The sequence below is a fragment of the Varanus komodoensis genome, unplaced genomic scaffold, assembly GCF_004798865.1.
Source record: "Varanus komodoensis strain SLA01 unplaced genomic scaffold, ASM479886v1 scaffold5, whole genome shotgun sequence".
Classification (NCBI taxonomy): domain Eukaryota; kingdom Metazoa; phylum Chordata; class Lepidosauria; order Squamata; family Varanidae; genus Varanus; species Varanus komodoensis.
In genome coordinates this window covers 22,110,140-22,127,244 of record NW_025336087.1, presented here as the reverse complement: position 1 = coordinate 22,127,244, position 17,105 = coordinate 22,110,140, and the positions used below count along the sequence as shown (strand labels likewise).

Sequence of the window (17,105 nt, the reverse complement as noted above, 5' to 3'; positions counted from 1 at the left end):
CTGTGTGATGGTAGATTCAGGACAGCTAAAAGGAAATCAAATGGAATTCACTGTCACATGATAGCTTAAAGAAGAAATTAGACACATTCATGCAGGGTAAGCTGGGACTGGAAGGTACTGTTGTATGGTGGTTCTGTTGCTCTCACCTGTTTGTGAATTTCCATAGACGTATGGAAGCAGAATGCTGGACTAGTTAGGTCTTTGGCTTGAAGCAGCATAGTGTTCATCAACCTTTTCAAACATGAGATTCACTTTAACTCAAGCATGCACTTGAGGACTCACTTAATATATCTGCCATGTATAACAGTAATGCTGCTGTTGCAACCCCAGCCCATAGCCCAGACCTACCAGGAAGAGACCATTGAGCAAATGTGAAAATGGAGCCATTCCTTTAGGATGCTTTGTTCTGTACAGTACACCTGTACAGAAAGAAGGTGTAAAGAAGGTGTGAGACAGCAGTGTGTCAGATGTTTGGGGATTATGAGCTTTGTATGTATGTTGAGAATAAACTATCAATATTACATGCATTTATTATATAAAGACTCTCTTCTGCATGCATTTAGTTTAGCTGCAAAATTATGCAGAACTGGCTGTCAATGTCACATCAACATGAACATGTCGTTTAGAGGCAAATACTGTGTTAATCCTCTACTTTTATGTAGCATGTAAAAGTTTGTAAAAAATATTTGCCAACATATTTTGAACTGTCAAGTAAGCTGCTGTAGAAATTAACTCTAGTGCCAAAACAGTAAAATATTTGGAAGATGACATACTTGTCATTCACTAATAGCACAAAGACATACCTGTTTGCCTGTAAGCTAGGAGAATACCAAGTGAATCGTGTTGTTGCAGTTGGCTGAAACCATAACTAGCTAGTTTAATATTCTCTGACTTCGTGCTAATGTAGCCCTTGGCATTACTCTTCAGGTATTTAAAAATATTTTAAAGTTCATACATAAACTGCAGTGAGTCCAAGGATTTTCTTAACATCTAAACAACTCAGCAGTTCAGGAGGGTATGCTATTGTTTCCATCAAGCAAATGTATAAAAACCTATGAAGAAAAATGGAACATATTTAGCTGAAATGAACTTTGTTGTTTTCACATGAAACATTCAAGTCAGCCTCTTCAGCTGGAAGTGTCATGAACCGAGGTTCCTCCTTCAACCATTCAAAAGCCACAGATCACGTTCCTGCAAAGTATTCTTTATAGACCCAAATGCACAAATCACCCAGACTGAATCTCTGAGCATGTACAGAGCAGATTACTGAATCCAATCTATTGTTTGTCTCCATGAACTCTCCTTATGCGCATGCCTGAGCTCCATTCCTTCAGGAGTGCTCACTTTCAGAAATTCCCACCTCCTCTCCTCACACCAATCCTTTAATCTAGCCACCTGCCTCTGCTGGGCTGCCTGGTCTGTGTCTGAGAAACTCCCATGCTCACTGTCCCTTCCCATGAACTGTATATCTTGAATATCCCCAGGAATTGCCTGTCCACCTGGACAAGTCTGGCCTTAAGATAAGCACCTCTGCTTCTCTGAGTGTCTTGGCATGGCCAGCGTGCCCAAACTTCCTCCCATTCTGCTTCACAATCTGATTCTGATGAATCCCAGCCAAGGGGTGCCATGAGAAGAAGTGCCCAAAGCAGCCATCCTGGTCCCAGCCCTGCTCATCAGTGGCGTGCATCCTCCAGCAGATTGCAGATTTTTGTCAAAAGCTGAGGTAATGCAATTCTTGGCAGAAAAAAAGCTTTTTGTTTCCTAACATGTATCTAACGTAAAACACAATTCAATATATTAAAAACTGTGTTCTGGAAATATAACAGACATGACTTATACTGCAACAATAATCTTCTAAACTAAGTAGCATCCTTAATTCTGCAATTTTGCTGGGTAGCTAAGGAACTTTAAGCAGCATGAGGAATCAAAATGTTCCCTAACCTAAAAGTGATGGATAACAAGGAAGATGTAAAAGGCTTAATAGGGATAGAATTAATTTGCAGAATGACCCATATGGATTGTAGTTGCTCCTCATAGCATCACTAGATTGCAAATATAACTTGGCTTTATAACCATACATAAAAATGAAGCAAAACAAATTGAGGATGCGTTATGAGTGAAGTTTGTAGATTTAGAAAAATAATAATTTTATATAACCGTCTGCTAGCTAACGTAACCAAGATTCAGATTCAAGGACAGCTGGCAATTCGATAGGGGAAAATGGAATACGAAAAAGAGATTATCCTTAGGTATTGTTGATCAAGTCATTAATGCAGGCCAGTTGTTATTTGATACTATTGTATTCCTAGCATGAAGAATAATGTCAGTTCCTCTAATTTGTGTGAGTAAATAAGTGTTGAAATGTGGCCGACCAAATATACTTCTTTGGCTACAGTAAGTGTATCCTGGTTGTGTTTGTAAAGTGTTTATTGAAGAAAATGCACTGATATTCATCTATGTAATGTGTGGATTATGACATATGATTTCAAGAAAGCATTTGGCAAAACTCTCAGGAATTGTTCTGTCAAACATGTAATCTAGGCTGTTATCTGAACACTTCCAGATTGAAATTATTTGCCTCTACTCTTTCTGGCCACTTCTCTATGCATATGTTAAGAACATAGAAAGGAAATGGTGAAAAGGGAAACTGCCTGGTTGATTTGTGCTCTTGGTTAAATAAGCCTACCACAATATTTGCATACAATATAATCTGCTATTGTGGGGGTGGAGAGTCTAAAAAGGCATATCACTATGTGAATGTTTACAGGTTTCTCAGTTAAATATGCTATTTTCACTTCTGACTTAAATCAGTGGCATGAATTTTTCTTCAGTAATCCATGGACTGCTCATGTGATCTTTGTATTTATACAGTCTGGGTCTTGCATTGTGGAAATCATTTTTTGTAACAGCATTTTAATATTTGGTTAGAGCACTTTCATATTCATCTGTAAAATTATGGGAAATGTTAGTACAAGATTGTAACTGGAAAGGGTGAAGGACCCCCTCTCCAAAATCTAAATCAGAACACATCCCACAAACTGTTAGGCTCTGAGCTAGCAGGCTGTTTTTCATGGGACTTATATGTAGTTAGAGTAGCTCCAAAAGAAGATTGAATGGACTGAAACACATCAAGTTAGTCATGCCAAATTAGTACTAGTGATTTTTCTGTATTTAACTGTAAATCATAATGCATCGTAGCTAACATTTTCCTTCTGAATAGCTCAGGTCAAACCTTAAACAATATACTTCAGGCATCAAACAACCATGAATGTAAGTATATAAACCGTAAGCTAGAGCCTTCGTACTGGTGATCTTTGTGTATAGTGGAGTTTGAGGAAAGAACTGTCTACCAAATTTACAGCATCCCCTTTACCTCCTAATGACCTTTTTGCTATGCACTAAGTCCATTCACTCTTCTCTCTGGTGTGAGCAAACAAACTAAGAAGCCTCTAATTATAACCATAGTTTCCAATTTCATCCAGATCCAAGGAGATGATTGCAGTTGATTCTTGCTTCTTCCAGAGCCAAAGCACAGAACCATTATTTTTGCCTTTGGATGAAACTGGAAACTATGATTAATTAGATGTTTCCTGGTTTAATTGCCTCCTGTCTGTATTCTTCCACTATCTCCACAGAAATTTTCATGCAGATCACTCTTTCATTGCCTCTGTTAGTAGCAATGAAAGAGTGATCTGTTTCAGAATCACTGATATGTGTATATTTGCATGTCTGTGTGTGCTCAGGATATACAGATTTTATTTAGTCTGTTTCATCTGTGCTGCTCATCCTTTATTCTTTTGTCTGCTTGTTGACACAATTGGATTTTTCTCAGTTCCTGAATTTGCATTTCATTGAAAGTGCTGACTTGCACAAGTGCGCACTACTGAAAATATACAAACCCATCCAAACTGCATATTTTCATGCTTTAGCCTGGGACATGGGGGGGGGGCGGGATGAACATTTTGGTTAATTTTTTTCATTTGTTCATAAATTTTATATGACTAAATTTATGTAGAATTCCAGAAAATAGAAAAGAAGTCTGCAAAATCTATAGCTTTGATTCATAGAAATCTCACAAATTATCTCATCTGAATCCATTTTGGATTTCTTTGATATCCCTACATGTGTACACGTACAGCTCCTAACCCTTTGTCCAGCATCCCATTACCAGCAAGTGATTTAACAACCCCAAGGCAGTATTATTTGGGCCAAAAAGATACTACCACCCTGACATAGTATAACTTATATCTCATGACAACAACTTTATAAAAAACACTTTGCTTCTACTAGCCATGATAAAAAGTAACTCCAGTTTGTCATAGTCGAGCAACAGAAGCTGTAGTTGATCAAAGATGGAAGTGAGACTCTTCATGCCAGCACAATAGAGAGGGCTGGGTGCAAGACTGAACAAAATGTAGGATATTTACAGCTTGTTGTGACAAGCCCAGAGGGAGAGGGCCATGTTAGTCTCCTAACAAACACATTATGTTGTAAGCTTTCGTGGATCAGAATCATAAAGTGGATCAGAACATAAAGTGTTTTCCTTAATTTGACTGTGTTGGAAGATATTTAGGTGTGTCTAGTGGGATAAATAGTGATATTAACATTTATTTATTGGAACTAATTTTTATCTCATACATCAGCTGAAAAGACTTCTGAGCAGCTTACATGTAAACTGTAAAACAAGGCAACATTTGCCCGCAGGCTTACAGTCTAGAAAGAGTGCAACACACAAGGAAAAAGGAGGGTGGAGAAAGGAAATGGCAAGATGATGATGTTCCCCGCCCCCATATTCCTCAGTGCTGGCTGTTGGAATGGCTGTTCAAAAAGTAGTCTGTGACAATTTAACTAAACCTTAAAAGATAGGCAAAATAAGGACAGTGGCCATCACAACAAAAGAGTTGTTTCAATTAATTATACTCCTTAATTATATCATCAGAATAATTAGGCCATAATAAATTGCCATATAAGGGGCTACACAACTCTTTGTATTTGTTAATCTAAGAGTGGACACTTTGGTCACTAGACAATATCTAGAAGTCCAAAACATCTTTTAGAGACCCAGCAACTCCAGTCGTGGAGTTGGGACTCCACATTCAGAACACCCTCATTCAGCCTTTCAGCTGGTGAAGAAAAAAACCACAGTGGATATTGCGCTAAGGTCATAATGGACCCCATTGAAGGGTTTTAGAGGGTAGGAAAGGGAAAAGACTGCTGCTACCAAGATACAGCATATCCTGGGGGAACCTCAGTCATCTTCTCTCCTGCAGTTAGAGGCATATAACTGCTTTGTGTTGCTAGATGAACACAGAAGCAGGATCAGGTGGGTTCTGGGCATCCCCACTGAACCGCACCCAAAGTATTTGAAAAATGTCAATAAAATCACATGTACTTCTATGCATGTTCTTTGATATAGTAATTAAATTTAGCATTGGCATGACCTTAGATGTCAAGCATAAAGAAAACTAAATATCTGGTAGGGTATGCATTTTAATATATTGTTTTATATGTTTATATTGGAAGCTCTTCTCTGTGGGGTGTGTGTTGAAGAGTAAAGCCTCAAACACCTAAATGAAATTTTAAAATCCACAGTAGTCGGGAAGTTATTCTGCCCTTTGTGAAGGTACCATCCTAAATAACTTGGCCCCTTAATTAAAAAGAAAAATACTGAACATCTTACCACTAATAATCCATTATTAGCCTGAAAGGGCAGTTGTTATGTGCCATCAAGTTTCCTTTGATCTTTGACAACTCTATGAATGAAAGCCCTCCAAAATATTCTGTCTGTGACAGCTCCATTCAGCTCTTCCAAGTTCACAGCTCTGGCTTCCTCTATGGATTCAGTTCATCTCATATTTGGTCTTCCCTTATGTCTTCTGCCTTCAGCTTTCCCTAACATTATTGTCTTCTCCAATGAGTTTTGCCTTCTTGTGATGTGGCCAAAGTATGACAGCCTCAGTTTTGTTTTTTGCTTCTAGGGAAAGCTTTGGCTTGATTTTATCTAGGACCCAAATGTGTGTCACTAGGGTATTCTCAAAGTTCTCCTCCAACACCATGTTTCAAAGTCTATGGTTTTTTCTTCAAACAGTAAGAAGTGCTAATCATTCTAGGTTATACTTTTGAAATGTAGTGTAATTGCAAAGGATAAAACATTCAATATTCCAACTTGTTTTATTTTTGAAGAGTTGTACATGGGAGATAATGTCAGATGTCTTACTGAATAATCCTTTAATGCTTGATCTTTCACTGAAGTTTCAACTGGTGGGATTCTGCAAATGGCTAGCTTATGTCAGTGAATATTATAATATACTGACAAGTGGAAAATGAAATTCTCTCATGTTCTGCTGAAAAGTGGCAGTGATGATCTATAATTTCTTAGACTCATGCACTTAAAAATGTAAAAATTCATTTCATTAGGTCTGGAATTTTTAACATCTCTATTCAGTTGAGTCCAGTGTTCTTTGTTTTTAAGCTAACTGGAATTGGAATAGTCAACCACTACATGTTCAGAGGCATCTTATTCTCAGGCCAGCAATCTGGGAGCTGCAGATGGACTTTGAGACACAGAGCAGTGCTTTAATAGGTTCGAGTGGTTTCTTTATTTTGAACTTCTGCAACCTGGATTGATTGCCAAACTAACTGCTAAGATCCATAATATCTGGATTATGGATGAAGATTTATTTTAATAATATAGCCTAAGGGGGAACTTAAAATACAGACTTAGTACAGTACCTTTTAAGTACCTTTTTATGTTTTGAGAGGATGTTCAAGAATGTGGGATAAAGTATGTTCAAGAATGTGTGAAAACACGGCAGTTTGTCATAAGCCTGTACTGCATGAGTCATTTAAAGCTGAAAACATAATGTGCTGTTCAGTAATACAATACTATCGATCGCTCTTAAATTAGTTTACCTCCATTTAATACATGGTGCATTTCTGTTTGCAAAAGAAATGTTCAAAATATCTGGCCATGACTCATTTTACAATTTGAAGAATTATATATTTTTTATTTATTATTATTATTAGTTCGATTTATATCCTGCCTTTATCCTACAAAGGGCTCAAGGCAGCTAACATCTCCTCCTCCATCTTATCCCCACAACAACAACCCTGTGAGATAGGTTGGGCTGAGAGTCTGTGATTGGCCCAAAGTCACCCAGTTGGCTCCATGGCTGAGCGGGGACTAGAACCCAGATCGTCTGCATCCTAGTCCCATGCTCTTAACCACTACACTACACTGGCTCTCAGGCCAGTGACTTACTTATTTACTGACTTACTTCTGCACTACCCAATAGTCAAAGCTCTCTGGTTTACAACAATTATTCAAATACAAATGATACAATAAAAGACAATAAAACTCAGTATAAAATTCCAGTATGCATATTTAAAACAGCTGACAATGTAGCATGGGGGATAAGGGAGAGTCTAGAAAAGCCCCATACTGGAGAATCCATGGTATCAAGTGATAATCCCCAGGCACCACTCCCTGGAGTTGGCTGACCAAGTAGGAGCAGAACCACTGCAATGCAGTACCACCCACTCCCAGCTCAGTCACCCCAAAAGAATACCATGGTCAATGGTATCAAAAGCTCCTGAAAGATCCAGGAGTGTCAACAGGATCATATTCTCCCTCTCTCTTTCCCAACACAGTTCATCATACACAGTAACCAGAGCTGTTTCTATTCTAAAACCAGGCCTGGATCCCAACTGAAATGAATCCAGATAATCAGTGTCATCCTGGAACTGGTTGGCCACCAGCTGCTCAAGAACCTTGCCCAGGAAAGGGAACATTGCCACTGGCCTGAAGTTGGTCCAGAGGGGTTAAGGAATGGTCTCATCACTGTCTCAGGCAGCATGGGACTACACCCTCTCTCAAAGAGGCATTAATCCCATCCCTGATTCAGTGAGCTGTTCCCTCACTGCTGTTTTTCATTAACCAAGAGAAGCAAGGATCTAGAATAGAGATAGTTGTGCAAACCTGTCCAAACACCTTGTCAGCATTCTCAAGTGGCACCAACTGAAATTCATCCAATAAAACTGGACTAGACTGTGTTTTGGGAACCTTGCCAGATTCAACTGCTGCTAACACTGAAGTCTAAGTACTGGTGATTGTAAGGGAATTTCTCTAGAAGTATGTTACAGCAGAGTTTAGTCATGTCTACAGCATTCTGAAGGCCAATATGTAATAGTTCCCAAATGACCCTAAAAGGTTCCACAGGGCAGCAAATAGAAGATTGAATAGAGGTAATGAAATGTTGTTTTTGCTGCTCTCATTGCCCCTATGTATACCTGATTATAAGTGCACCCCAGTGTTTGATTGGCACCACTAGGGGTTTTCCTCCGTTTTCACTCAAGCCTTTTCCTGTTTCATTTCATTGCTCTCAGTGTACTGGGGGTGGGGGAGTATTTGAGTTCTACTACAGCAAGGGTGACCATGTCAACCACCTGGGTAATTTCTGTGGAGACCTCTAAGTACAAACATGTTAATGGGTCCCTCACGCTTGCAGAGGGGAAAAGCTACCACCAGTCTAAACCTAAGCAGGTGGGGATCTGCCTATGACAAAGACTTAATCAAGGTCTCCCTCATTCAGATCAACAGTCCCACACTCAACAGGGAAAAAAACAGGTCTAAGGTATGCTCTGCCATGTGTGTAGGACCCATGTGATGTTGGAACAGTCCCATGGTTGTCATGGAATCTGTGGAACAAAAAGTCTGGTTCTGGGGCCTCTTAGTTCTGTTTAGCCTTAACAGTTTGTCATCTGGGAAGTGGGAGATCAGCTGTTTTGTGAATGGGCAAACTCCACCAAGCAAATATTTTGTGACAGCACCCATGACTCCTTCTCAAAATTCTAAATATGCCTACAGGTCCTAAAAATAAGAGCCTTTGCTCTAGGTGTCTTTGTACTGGAGGTTTTGGTTAAGAGAAGACTTTGGAAGAAGTTCTCATAAAGATTGTCTAACCAATTGGGATATCATTGTATTGATTTAACTACTTGTGTTGTGGATCAGACTGATTATAGGGCTGCTGTCTAGTTTATGCTAATCATAGCTGATTATTAATGCATTTCAATCCGTGAATTGGCAAAATCTGCATCAACCTGCATATTAATAATATTTTTCTGAAATAAAAGGCATGCTTTGTCAAATGACTTATGTGTGCATACAAAGACGTGTGTGAAGAGGCTTTCTGTCCTGAGTGGGAGTCTTCAAAGGATGATACCTATGCTAGAACAATGACCAAGTTTCTAACTGAAGACTGCCAAGGCTTCTCATGTCATCTGACTTGAGTGTATTGGGCTGGGTAACAAAGCGCCCCACAATTCTATAACAGTCAATGGTTCTGGGTGTGATTAGTTAACCAGCTCAACAAGCCCTATCTACTGGGTTCAGACAACATGAGAAGCTGTGCCCAGCAAGTGTAATTTTGTAAATTGGCCCATCATATGCTTGGCATACATAGGTTGGTTAAAAAGCCACTGTGGCTTACCCTCATGTCATGCAACCTGGCCCAGTGATTACCGCCTGTGGTTCTGAGGATCAGTTTTCTTTTTATAAATTCTCCTATGTGTTCTCCTTCTTTATCTACCTCTTGCACTGGCTACTACTTACCAGCCTTACCTTTATTTGGACTGAAGTGGTTGCCTTAGGCAGCAGATGCTGAGAGGTGGCGACAAGCTTTCAAAGGAGAAAGCTGCAAGCTACCTGATTTCCCCTAAAACCTCTACACTAGCTTGTGGCCTTCAGGTATAGTATAGGTGTAATATGCAGGTGTCTCATTGTTAGTGCTGGAAGAAGTTGCAACTACCAGTTCAGTTGGCTTATAAAGGGGCATCTTGTTCTTAACTATAGGCAGTACAATGTCTTTAAAAAAAGAGCTTTTATAAACCATACCTATATTAGCATCCCAGGACAGTTTAGAACAAACAACAAGTAAAATAGAGATTGAAATAGCACAATATGCAATATAAACCACATTAAAACCAATTAAACATTAAAATAACAGGAGGAAAAATGGTTTTCACCTGGCACCAAAGAGAAAGAAGCTCAGGTTCCAGGCAAACCTCTCTAGGAAGCATATTCCATAATCAGGGTGCCACCGCAGAGAAGTCTGTCCTCTGGGTAACCCCCTCATAATCTCTTTGAAGGAGGGCTCCTGAAGAAGGACCTCCGCCTCAGATCTCAAGGGGTGGGAGATCATATAGTGAAGGAGGTGTTCTTTCAGGTGTCTAGGACCCATTCTATTTAGGGCTTTATAGGTCATCACCAGTACCTTAAATTGGGCCCAGACTTCAATTGGCAGCCAGTGTAAGCAATAAAGGACTGGCGTTATATGCAAATACCTGTCGGTCCCCATTGGCCATCCCTGGATGCTTTGCTAGGCAAGCTCAGTCATTAGGACTCCAACATTAGAATTTCCCTTTCCACTCCAGTGATAATCCAAATGGTGATCTCAGTTGAACCAGTGCTGTATAACATACACTTGAAAACATACTTGCCAGTGACTTCAGGTTTCTCAGTTCTGGTCTGTTAGCCCATGATATCCTGGAGGACCTATGGTGACAAGAAGCTACTACGCATATTGACAGCATTGGGGTGCTTGTCTTAAAGAGTGGTTGAAACCAAATAGGCATCGCAGCTGGGTCTGATAGAAGCACCCTATAAATGTTGGTCTTCCTGAAAAGGACTTGTGTCTTAACTTCATGTAAGAGAAATAAAACTGTCTATAGAGAGTGTGGCTTTAGATTGCAATTGCCTGATCACTTTTATATGAAGCAAATGTGTAAAAGAAAATGAATTTGTTTTTTTGTTTGGGATAAAGTAGGCAACTAGCATATTTAAGAGAATGTATATTCAAGCTTTATATGCAGAAGAGAATAGTTTTTGTATGGCATGTGTTCTCGTATGTTGTGCAATTGTAGTTCCAGGAAATCTAAGCATGAATAACCACTGCCTTTCTATTTGTTCTAGCTCTTTCTCTTTGTGACTTGGAATTTTGAGTTCTACATGATTCCTCTGGTCTTGTTGCTATTGTTGGTGTGGAATTACTTCCTGATCATATCGGGCAAGGATAATAGACAACATGATACAGTAAGTCTCTTTAGTATACGGTATGATTTTTAATACACATGCCACCCATTGAGGCAAAAATATTTAGATGCTGCTTCAGCTTAGACAGATTGCAGGAAGAGCCCCTTTAGGCTCATGGAATTATCCTCCTCTCAGCATTGGAAGAAGAGGATGTCAAAAGAGGAAGATTCCTTTTTGTCATAAGAGGTATTTTGGGAATAGATTTGGAAGACAACCCTTGAAAAGTACCAAGGAGGGTGTGAAAAATACTTTCCACTGGGTGCAAAGTGGTTAACTTAAAATCTTCAGACACTTTTTAGATGAAAATGCAGGCACTGTGGCACATGAGTGGAAGGGGCTCAGGGCAGAGTCTGGCAGCTCAGGGGCATGGACTCAAAAAATAGCAGTGGTAGGGCCAACATAATCCAGGCACTGCTGTGCCACAAGTAGAAAGGGGAGAAACTAAAAATATTTCTAAATGACAAAAATATTGAATAGTTCTTCATTACAATCAACCTCATTAAAAATTTAGACATTACATTATAAAATGAATTACACTGCATTTTTATAACTTAAAAGGGACATCTAATTGTGTATTAGCAACCTCTCAATGCACACAGATAATTAAGGAGCAAAGCATACAGAGTGAATAAGATACATATCTCCTACACAAATTAAACTCTCAGTACCTTTTTAAAAATATAAAATACAGACTTTTTTTCAAGTATTTTGACTAAAGAGGACTCTTGATACAACAATCTACCAATCTATCAACACCTCTTGCTTTCTCTCTAGCAGTTCAGTTTTTTTTCTTTTTTGCAACTCTCCCTGTTTCCTTGGAAATGTACAGAAAACCTTCTACTCATAATTGCAACATCTTAGCTCCCCACATGCTTTATAATTCATGAAACAATTGCCTCCAAGGACATGGTTTCCTGCGTTTTTATACCTTTAAAACCAGGTATAAAACCTGGTTTTCAGTCCTTTCCCTCTATCCACTTTAAATCTGTTTCTATTTATCTCATCCCAACTTGTGTCATACAAATTTAAATGTCACAATAGAGGAAAAACTTTCATTTCATAATATTCTTCTTTGACTGATATGCTTGATCAATAAGTTAGGGAAGTGTGCAGATGGCTTGACCCCAGGATTTCCCTTGCACAAACTTGTTCAAATGCATGGAAACGAGGTCCATGTATTACCAAATATGAACTATGAATGCTAGCTAAGGTGTCCATACTTAGCAGCTGCCTGCCACTGAATACTAGTTGCTAGGAAGCAGGGGCAGAACAAGGCTGTTGTTGCAAGGCTCCGCTTCTGTGTTTCCTGGGAGCCAACGTGGGAAGCCAAATCCTGAACTAGGTGGATTCTTGGCCTGATTCGACAGGACTCTTATGTAGTTAATGCTAATAGACGTTAAAAAAACATTCAGATACAGTATCTCATAAGGCCTTTGTCACTAGAATCTTTCTCCTACATAACAATCTCGGTTTCCCAGTCAATTGCAGCATTGAGAGACTATAGTCTCACTCTTTCAGATCAATGACACTATTCACCAAGTTGCTGCCTGATTATGACAGATGAACCTATTTTATCTCATCATTTTTAAGTGCCAGGAAAACCTTACTTAGCTAAGTTCTTTTCAGTTCTGACATTTGCCACCACAAAATTAACAGCATCCATATTAGCTTACAATAGATGCCATAAATCTTTTATTTTCCCAATCTAATGTAGGATAAATTGTTGCTTCATTTCTTTTCTCATAATGGATACAAATGTTTACAAATCCTATTTATTTAATGTGATAGAAATTTCCTCTTCATAATGACTAAACCCAGGGCCTTTTGGGTTGGTGGGACCTACTCTTTTTCTTTTTTCTTCTGTCTTCATTTCCTTTCATTTTGTTTTTGAGGACCAAAGACCTTGACATGTAGACCAGAGCAGATTGTGACTTAATGTTGATAAATATACAGCATTCTGTATATAAATGTTTTAAATAAATAAAAATAAATAGATTTATATATCCAACTACACCTTTTAAATACTGAGTGGTACTCACAATCACAGTGGTAACAAACTGGATTCCCCCTCTTCCTGTTCACATCATAGTTTCAGGCAAAGTAGGAATAATTATTATCATTACTTTGTTTCATTTCAATGCCAGCCAATAGCCAAATTTCCCTGGGTAGTTCATAAAAATTACAATCCACAAATTTAAGATAATAACATAACTTCTTAAACATACAAAATTTAAAAACAAATTAAATAGCTAAAGAAACTGGACCAGCTGAATACATGCTGTTGTGTTACAAATCAGCATGTATGTGTGCACATGCAAAATTGCTCCGGATTAGGGTGGAACACAAGCATTTGATGATGTGCTGTTAGACATAATTGTATGTTTCCCAAGGATTTTATCCAACACGATGTGAGCAGCTGTCTGCTTGCATCATGGGAGTATCTCCTCTTCTGTCTGAACTCCTCTTAAATTTGTTCTAGGGATAATTATCTGGGATTATTTTGGTATATGTGCAAGGGACTGTAGCGGGAGAAATAGTTTGATGCACCAGTGGTGTCCATTCCACTAGCAGAAGGAGCCTGTTGGATACTGCCGAGAAGACCCAGAAGAGCAGAGGATGTTCATTCAAACTACAAATTTTTGTTTTAATGACTGTATAGTTCACCAAAGCAAAGCTAAAATAAATCTTCAGGTAGCACATGGTACTTTTAAACATACTTCTTTAAAATTATCTGGATCATATATAGAAGCTGATGGCAATAATGAAGACAGAGAAATCTACAAAGTGAGTCAGTCCAGTATTTTGTATAAACAAGCCTGGTGGAGACTGGATAAAAATATGTTTGGCCTCAAAGAAAGGCAAAGCAGTTCTTACCAAACAAATATTGTGTAGTATAGAAAATTTTAATATGTTTGAAACAGCACAACTTTAGTGCCAGTACAGAATTTTAAACAAATTTCACAGGAAGACAGATTACAGGTCAGAACCTTTCAGTGCACCATTTGGCAGGAACAGATTAAAACTGTCAATCCAAGAAGTCATTCAACAGATTTTTGGGGAGACAACAAACAAAAACTACAGACTGGTTGTGCAGCCCTATTGTAAACTAAATTGTCCAAAAGGAGAATAGGCGGCAGTTTAGATATGGTCAAACCAATTTATTAGCTTTGCTGAAATTCAATGGAATGTTGGCTTTAGTTATTTAAAAACAACACCTCACTTCCAAAGAGGATGAATATGATTGTGAACCACCTCTATCCAAATGCTGAAACTTGACAACACCGTTACTGTTGAAGTTCTTCTCTCTACAACTTTTCCTCTATTTCTCCTTAATAATGTAAACAAACATCAAACAGTAATGGTTGTGCCAACGTATTGACATTATAACCCATCACTTTAAGCAACTGGTTTAAAGTTGTTCCACTGTTCTTTTCAAATTTATTGATCATAATTAATGTTACCTTTTCCAAATATCTATAAGCAACTATTAAAACAATATATTAAACACTTGGACAGGAGCAAGGGTCCTCACAAGCAGGAAAGACATGTATGCACATTCCTTTTTGCTTTACAAAGACAGTCAGAGAAAATCCATGTTCATATCATATAAGCTAGAGCGGAGGCAGCTATACCACAGCCCCTTTCAATTCTCAAGGTACGCTAACATGCTATTTATGTAAAAGGTATTTACCACTGTTGGTGCACATGCTAATAAATGCAATGTGTCCATTGTGATAAAGCATGATATTATGTTGCACACAATTACAATTTCAGGAGAATTAAGAGGAGCTGGAAACAGTTTTGGAGTTGTTGTTGTTGTTTTGATCTCTTAGACTATGTACAGATTTTGGTGGAAAAAGCAGAGATTTTTTTAAAAAGTTTTATTAAAAATCTGCTGCCCCCTCACAAAAAAAAAAAAAAAATCATGGAGGAGGAGAAAATTAAGGATAAAGGAGGGTCAAGCGCTGATGCTGTTTGCTGCTGTTTCTCTACCTCCCATGAAATATGGCCTGTAGGATCAGTGCCCCCATTTTCCTGCACCCTAAAAGAATTCACAAAAGTAAGAATTCTCATCAAAAAGAATGTGTTTTATTTCTGAGTAAGCACAGTCCTAGAGGAGATCAACCCTGCCTGCTCTTTAGAAGGCCAGATACTGAAGATGAAGCTCAAATACTTTGGCCACCTAATGAGAAGGAAGGACTTCATGGCGAAGAGCCTAATGCTGGGAACAATAGATGGCAAAAGAACAAGGGGACGGCAGAGAATGAGGTGGCTAGATGGGGTGACTGAAGCAGTCAGCATGAGCTTAAGTGGACTCCGGGGGATGGTGGGGGACTGGAAGGCCTGGAGGAATGTTGTCCATGGGGTCGCGATGGGTCGGACACGACTTCACGACTGACAACAGCAAGCACCCTAAAAGATAGAATTTACTTCTGAGCAAACTTGTAGGAGCACTTTTTCAGCTAGTTGTTCCTTGATGCAGGATGTTTGAAAAGGAATTGCACACTTGATTTTTTCAAAGGGGAGTGATGGGAGGAAGTACCATTGCATTTACTCCCACTTCACTGGGCAAATCAGAGGGTTAGGGTTGGGGAAAGAAAGAAGCCATAAGACACAGGAAAGCAACTGAGGGCTGATTAGGCCTATCTGCTTCTCAGAATTGTCACTGTTTCGTTGAGGCTGCTGAACTCAGGTAAGAGCAGCCTTGCTCACGCAGCACTTAAAGCAATCGGAGAGGTTTGTGCTATTCACGCCTCCTTAACTGTGCCATAGCAGATACTTCCAAGCAAAAGAAAACCTTGATAGGTCATTCTTTTTGCAGAGTTCCCCGAGTTTCCCCACTTTCCAGCTCCACAGCCCACTGAAACAACTCCTTCCCCCAGAATAGTACCACAAGTTTAGCACACACTGGCGTATGCACCTCAGAAAAGACTCGGCATGTAAAAGCATTCTGATATCACAGATATGAAGAAATCTGTACTATCATGGCAGTAATAGCATGAGTGATCAGTCTGGGATGATCTTCAGGTCATGTGCCAGTGATTCAAGCATTACCATAGTATTTATTTATTTAAAACATTTATATGCCGCCCCATCGCAACAAAGCCTTGGGGCGGCTCACAACACATAAAAACTAAAATTATACAATAAATAACACCCCCCCTGTAATAAAAACCCCTAGTGTAGATTTTCCTGGTTGATGCTGCAATTCACATAGATTGTCTCATTCACAGCCACTAAGCCTGTATAATATGTTGAGTCTCCTCAGCAATCCAGCTTGCTCATTGCTGGTATAATTTCCACTCATTTTTGGAGATTCAACTATTACATTTCTCATGTTACCTTTGAAAAAACCACACACACTTGCACGCACACTGTAGAATGTGTAAATATGAGTAAGGTCGAACATGTAAAGTGCCTTCTCTTTATCATTATGAATATCGAACAGCCTGTTTGTATCATTAGAAGCTGAAGTAGCTAGGCTGTTAAATTAGTAATGCTAACTGAAAGAAATAATGCTGTTCAAAGCTCTTTATGAGGAACATGTTTTACTGTCTGTAACTTAAGTTCCTATCTGAGAATTCAGTGCCATCATATTAAAGTCTCATTTGCTAAAACACATTAATTCTGTGATCTCAAACATACATACTTTTACATTTCTGCTGAATTCAAGGATCATTGTAAATCCAACAAACAGGTATGTTGGATTTTAGAACCTTTAGATGGAGACATAGTTCAAATAAACAGTTAATAAACTGTGTAGTGCTTTATGCTAAAGTGAGTAACAGCACCTGAACTCATTAAAACAAACACATAAAAATATACACCAGTGTAAATATACTATAGTCTGTCTTAGTATTAACTCTATTAGCATAATGGACACATTAAGCTGACAGTGTAAATTGCGTAATTGCAAAGGATTGCAAGTTTACTGTAGTGCCTATTGTACTAGATGGTATCATTTAAAAAAAAATCATACTAGGCTGTTGTGTAATGAAAACCACACTTCCTCTTA

General features: G+C 38.8%; 1 protein-coding gene across 3 annotated transcripts in view; it reads left to right on the top strand.

The window, feature by feature from the left end:
* Positions 1–17,105, top strand: part of MCTP1 (multiple C2 and transmembrane domain containing 1) — a 158,991-nt gene that overhangs the window by 100,653 nt on the left and 41,233 nt on the right. For all 3 annotated transcript variants that reach the window (XM_044446291.1, XM_044446289.1, XM_044446288.1), the window contains one exon: positions 10,970–11,089. In XM_044446291.1, the coding sequence (XP_044302226.1) occupies positions 10,970–11,089 (120 nt within the window). The remainder of the gene's footprint in view (positions 1–10,969; positions 11,090–17,105) is intronic.